The sequence below is a fragment of the Geotrypetes seraphini genome, chromosome 1 (assembly GCF_902459505.1).
Source record: "Geotrypetes seraphini chromosome 1, aGeoSer1.1, whole genome shotgun sequence".
Lineage (NCBI taxonomy): Eukaryota > Metazoa > Chordata > Amphibia > Gymnophiona > Dermophiidae > Geotrypetes > Geotrypetes seraphini.
In genome coordinates, this window is record NC_047084.1 from 174539674 (window position 1) to 174545673 (window position 6000).

The 6000-nt window shown below is 51.9% G+C and overlaps 1 protein-coding gene across 1 annotated transcript in view; it reads right to left on the minus strand.

Moving 5' to 3' along the window:
• TMEM192 (transmembrane protein 192) overlaps nucleotides 1–5126 on the minus strand; it is a 136623-nt gene extending 131497 nt beyond the window's left edge. The window contains exon 1 of the mRNA XM_033941886.1: nucleotides 4997–5126. Coding sequence (XP_033797777.1) covers nucleotides 4997–5002 — 6 coding nt within the window. The 5' untranslated portion in view covers nucleotides 5003–5126. The remainder of the gene's footprint in view (nucleotides 1–4996) is intronic.
• Between the last annotated feature and the right edge of the window lie 874 nt (nucleotides 5127–6000).

Consider the following 6000-nt stretch of genomic DNA (forward strand, 5'->3'; position numbering starts at 1 on the left):
GTGCCACCATTCCCAGCTTCTCCCTTCACCCTTCCTGCTCAACATCTGCTCCCTCTTTCTCCCCTCACTACCCTTGAAACCTGAAATCTCTGCCCCTTCTATTCCCCCCCCCCCCGCATCATACTTCTGTCCCGTCTTTCTTTTTTTCTTTTTTGCTGCCCCCTCCTACCATGGTCCAGCATATCTCCTCTCTCTTATTGTACAGCACCCTTTCTGCCCCCGGATCCAACATCTCCCTCTTTCTCCTTTCCCCTTTGTGTACAGTATTTCTTTCTCTCTCTACTCCAACCCATGTCCAACATGTCTCCTCCTCTCTCATTGTCCACCATCTCTCCCTCCCTCCCTTCCTTGCTACACAGGGAGTGGAAAAAGAGAGATATTGGATCTAGGGCACATCTCTCCAACCCCCTCTACTGCCATGTCCAGTATTTCTCCCCCTGTCATCCCTCCCCCTGTCCTGTGCTGAATCTTTTGCCCCTCCTCACCAGCCCATGTCCAACGGTCCTAACACTCACTCCAGCCCCATGCTGCATTTCCCCTTCCCTCCACCACCACATTTAACATTTCTCCCTTTTGCATCCGTTTCCATCCCTGTTCAGAATCTGTCCCACTGTTCCCTCTTCATCACCACATCCAACATTTCTTCCTCTCATCTCTCCCCATGTATCTTTACCTTACTCCTCCCCCCCCATCATATAGCACAGTTACTTACCGTAACAGGTGTTATCCAGGGACAGCAGGCAGATATTCTTAACGTATGGGTGACGTCACCGACGGAGCCCCGGTACGGACACTTTTAACTAGAAAGTTCTAGTTGACTGCACCGCGCATGCGCGGGTGCCTTCCCGCTCGACGGAGGAGAGCGTGGTCCCCAGTTAAGATAAGCCAGCTAAGAAGCCAACCCGGGGAGGAGGGCAGGTCCTAAGAATATCTGCCTGCTGTCCCTGGATAACACCTGTTACGGTAAGTAACTGTGCTTTATCCCAGGACAAGCAGGCAGCATATTCTTAACGTATGGGTGACCTCCAAGCTAACAGAGAGGGAGGAGGGATGGTTGGCCATTAGGAAAATAAATTTTGTAACACAGATTGGCCGAAGTGTCCATCCCGTCTGGAGAAGGTATCCAGACAGTAGTGAGTAGTGAACGTGTGAACTGAGGACCAAATGGCAGCCTTGCAGATTTCCTCGATGGGCGTGGAACGGAGGAAAGCCACAGAAGCAGCCATAGCTCTGACCCTGTGGGCCGTGACAGCACCTTCCAGTGAGAGACCGGCCCAAGCATAACAGAACGCAATGCAGGCAGCAAGCCAGTTGGAAAGCGTTCGTTTAGAGACAGGGCGACCTAGACGGTTAGGGTCGAAGGACAGAAAGAGCTGAGGTGAAGAGCGGTGAGCCCTGGTACGGTCAAGGTAGTATGCAAGGGCACGCTTACAGTCCAGCGTGTGCAACGCCTGTTCCCCAGGATGAGAATGGGGTTTAGGGAAAAAGACAGGCAACACAATGGACTGGTTGAGGTGGAAGTCCGAGACCACCTTGGGAAGGAATTTAGGATGGGTACGCAAAACCACCTTGTCATGGTGACAAACAGTGAAAGGAGGGTCGGCAACCAGTGCATGCATCTCACTAACCCTCCTGGCAGAGGTGATGGCAATGAGGAAAAGCACCTTCCATGTTAGAAGTTTGAGCGAAGTTGTGGCAAGAGGCTCAAAAGGAGGTTTCATGAGAGCTGATAAAACCACATTCAGGTCCCAGACGACAGGAGGAGGCTTCAGAGGTGGTTTGACATTGAAGAGGCCTCTCATGAACCGGGAAACCAAAGGATGAGCCGTAAGCGGTTTTCCGAGGATAGGCTCATGAAACGCAGTGATGGCACTGAGGTGGACTCTGATTGAGGTAGACTTGAGGCCAGCATCGGAGAGAGAGAGCAAATAGTCCAATACAGTTTCCACCGCCAATGAGGTGGGATCGTGATGACGCAGGAGACACCAAGAGGAGAACCTGGTCCACTTCTGATGGTAACATTGGAGGGTGGCCGGTTTCCTAGATGCATCCAAAATGCGACGGACGGGCTGAGACAGATTCTCTGAAGAGGTTAGCCCGAGAGAAACCAAGCTGTCAGGTGGAGCGAAGACAGATTGGGATGTAGTAGAGACTGATGCTGCTGCGTAAGTAGAGTAGGAAACACAGGAAGAGGAATGGGCTCCCTGGAGCTGAGCTGAAGCAGGAGGGAGAACCAGTGTTGGCGAGGCCACCGAGGGGCGATGAGAATCATGGTGGCCCTGTCCCTGCGGAGTTTGGATAACGTCCGCAACATCAGAGGTAGAGGAGGAAAGGCATAGAGGAACCGATCCGTCCAGTCGAGCAGGAATGCGTCTGGGGTCAGACGATGAGGAGAGAAGAGTCTGGAACAGAACTGGGGCAGCTGATGGTTGTGAGGAGCTGCAAAGAGGTCCACCTGTGGAGTGCCCCAGCGAGCAAAGATGGAGTGGAGTGCTGGAGGGTCCAGAGTCCACTCGTGGGGTTGAAGGATGCGGCTGAGATTGTCGGCCAGGGAGTTCTGTTCGCCCTGGATGTATACAGCCTTGAGGAAGAGACTGTGGGTCGTGGCCCAGGTCCATATTCGGAGGGTCTCCTGACAGAGGAGGGGGGATCCGGTGCCGCCTTGCTTGTTTATGTAGTACATGGCGACTTGATTGTCTGTGCACAGGAGAAGAACCTGAGGGTAGAGAAGGTGCTGGAAGGCCTTGAGAGCATAGAACATGGCTCTGAGTTCCAGGAAATTGATGTGATGTTGACGCTCCTGAGGGGTCCAGAGTCCCTGGGTGCGTAGATCTCCCAGGTGAGCTCCCCACGCATAGGGGGAGGCATCCGTGGTTATGATCATGGAGTGAGGGGGTAGATGAAAGAGTAGACCCCTGGAAAGATTTGAGGAGTTCAACCACCAGTGAAGAGATTGCTGAAGAGACGATGTCACAGAGATGGGATGAGAAAGAAGATCCGTGGTCTGTGACCATTGGTTGGCAAGAGTCCATTGAGGTGTCCTGAGGTGGAGTCACGCCAGAGGAAGCACATGGACCGTCGAGGCCATGTGGCCCAGGAGGACCATCATCTGCCGAGCTGGGACAGAGTGATGAAGGAGCACCTGACGACAGAGATGGAGCAGGGTCCGTTGTCAGTCGGCGGGAAGAAACGCCCTCATCAGAGTGGTGTCCAGAACTGCTCCAATGAATTGAAGTCGCTGTGTAGGAAGTAGGTGCGACTTGGGGTAGTTGATCTCGAACCCCAGGAGGGATTCATGGGGCAATTGAGGCTTGTCAAACCCTGGGATGGGAATGACCCAATACAAGCTATCCAATTTGCGCGGGGCCCCCGGGACAGTGAGGGGGTTCTCCCAGTTCTTATAAAAAGTTTCCCGTAGGATGTCATGTACGGGTAACTTGAGGAATTCCTTAGGAGGTTGCTCAAAGTCTAAGGCATCGAGAAAGGCCTGTGACTTTTTAGAGTCGGACTCTAAGGGAATGGAAAGAGCAGCAGACATCTCCCTAAGGAATTTGGTGAACGAGGGCTGTTCAGGTTTTGAGACGGTATCAGTCACTGAAGGTTCCTCGTCCGTGGAGGAAGCGTCTTCCTCGGTACCGTGTGGGGATTCTTCCCATAAGTCTGGGTCCCTGATGTCGGGGTGCGCACGGCGGGACATCGGTGTGGAGGGCTCGGCATGGCGGGTTTTGGAGAGAGACTTGCCAGAGCGGACCGAGGCGGTACCGGGTGAGGAAGACCGGTGCCGTACCTGGTACCGAGGAGGATCGGCATCAGAGCGGGTCTGTACCGTAGGTTGGGAAAGATGTGGCTCAGCCGAGAGGACCGGCATGGAAGTGTTGAGCGGTACCGAGGGGGTCGACACCGATGGAACGGTGCGAGGCTCGGACCGGTCCCGTACCGGAAGGTGCGGTGCCAGCAACGCCGGCAACAGTTGTTGGAGCTGTTGTTTCAGCTGCTCCTGTAACTGTGTTTGGAGTATGGCCGCGATGCGGTCGTCCAGGGGAGGCACCGGTACCGCTTTTTTTCTTCTTCGGTACCATAGGTGCCGCTCTACGCTCCGGCGATGAGGAGGCCGATGACGAGGCACTCACCGATATCGGAGCGGAGCGTTTGCGGGGTCGATGCGGTGCCGGGGTTGCCGGTGTCGCAACCGTGGCAGGAGGGCGCTCAAGGGAAGTGGAAGGCTTCTTAGCCGGCTTACCTGGGGCCAGCGACCCCGAAGAAGGATCCGGTGGAGTCGAAGTAGTCGGTGTCGACTTTTGCGGTGCCGTCGACGTCGCGGCAGATTCCATGGCAGATCCGGTACCGAATAGAATATTTTGCTGGATCTGCCTATTTTTTAAGGTGCGCTTTTTAAGTGTAGCACAGCAGGTGCAGGTGTCCGCCCGATGCTCTGGACCCAAGCACTGCAGGCACCAATTGTGCGGGTCGGTAAGAGAGATCGGGCGTGCACACCGCTGGCACTTCTTAAAGCCCGGTTGAGGGGGCATGAAGGGAAACACGGCCTCCGCAAAATCAAAGTCGGAGGCCTGTATGGTACGCGAGCGGGAAGGCAGGAATTGATTTTTCAACGGCCGTTGAAAACACATGCGTCTTCTTCGCTCCGCGGAAACGAAGAAACTGGGGACCACGCTCTCCTCCGTCGAGCGGGAAGGCACCCGCGCATGCGCGGTGCGGTCAACTAGAACTTTCTAGTTAAAAGTGTCCGTACTGGGGCTCCGTCGGTGACGTCACCCATACGTTAAGAATATGCTGCCTGCTTGTCCTGGGATAACTAATAATTCTCTCTAACTCCCAATACCCAATTCTCCTTTCTTCCTTTCCCCATGTGCACCATCTCTCACTTTCACCCATGCTCACTTCCCTCCCCCATTTGCAGCATCTCTTTTTCCCTCCATCCTTTCATCCTATGTCTCATGTTCGCACACACACACACACACACACCATCTGTGTGTACCTGCATCCAGGCTGGCTCCAACACATCCAAGTACTGCTTCCTTCCTTCTTCAAAATCCAGGCAGCTGTACTTGCTTCTTCAAAAAGCCACAGGCAGCAGTTCCTATGTGCTGCCTGTGGTCTGACCCGGAAGCCTTCCCTCTGATGTCAGAGAGTACCTTAAAATTTAGGGAGGAGTAATTAAAATAGCAGGCTAAGAACAAGGGAAATGAGGTCAAATCACACTGCTGCTTCTTGTGATTATGGTCAAGTTATATATCCAATGCCTCATGTACAAACTAAGGTGTTGATATTTAAAGCTAGTTATCTGGGTATCAGCACCTGCTACCCAGATAACCAATCTCAGTGAGGCCAGGCAGTGATATTCAGTAGCATTGTCTGGATAATACTGCAAATATGATGTGTGATTGCTATCCAGACAGTCTGGGGGCAGAGCTAAGGTAAAGCCAGAAGTTATACAAAAACTGATGACATTCAGCATAGATACCTTGTTAACCACACAGGTCAGAGAAACAGCTTTCCTAACTTATCCAGGCAGCTATGTAGGTACTACATTAAGATTAATTTTCAGCTGAAAACTCCTGCTTGGTTGAAGATAAGCTCCAAAATGGGTGCCCTAGGATATTTTTTTTTCTTTTAATATTGGGCCCCATATGTACTACCTACTTACATCTGTTAACAGAACAAAAGAGGCAGATGTGATCCATAGCCAGTAGTAGCAAAAAATCACAGAAGATGAAGTAGAGCACTTTTATTAAAAATAGACCAATGCGGCCACATTTTATCTATTACAGACTGCTTCAGGGGCAGTGACTGTCAATTAGACAATCCATGAATTAAAACTACAGTTAAGTAAACATACTTAATAAAAATCAAAAACATGCAAAGCTTGAAGAATCATGCATTATAAGAGAGTCAAAATTATTTGTTTTCATCTCCGAGCTACAGCAGTTCTTGTGAAAGTGTGTTTTCGTGATTGGCTATTTTTCATCATGTGCAATCTCA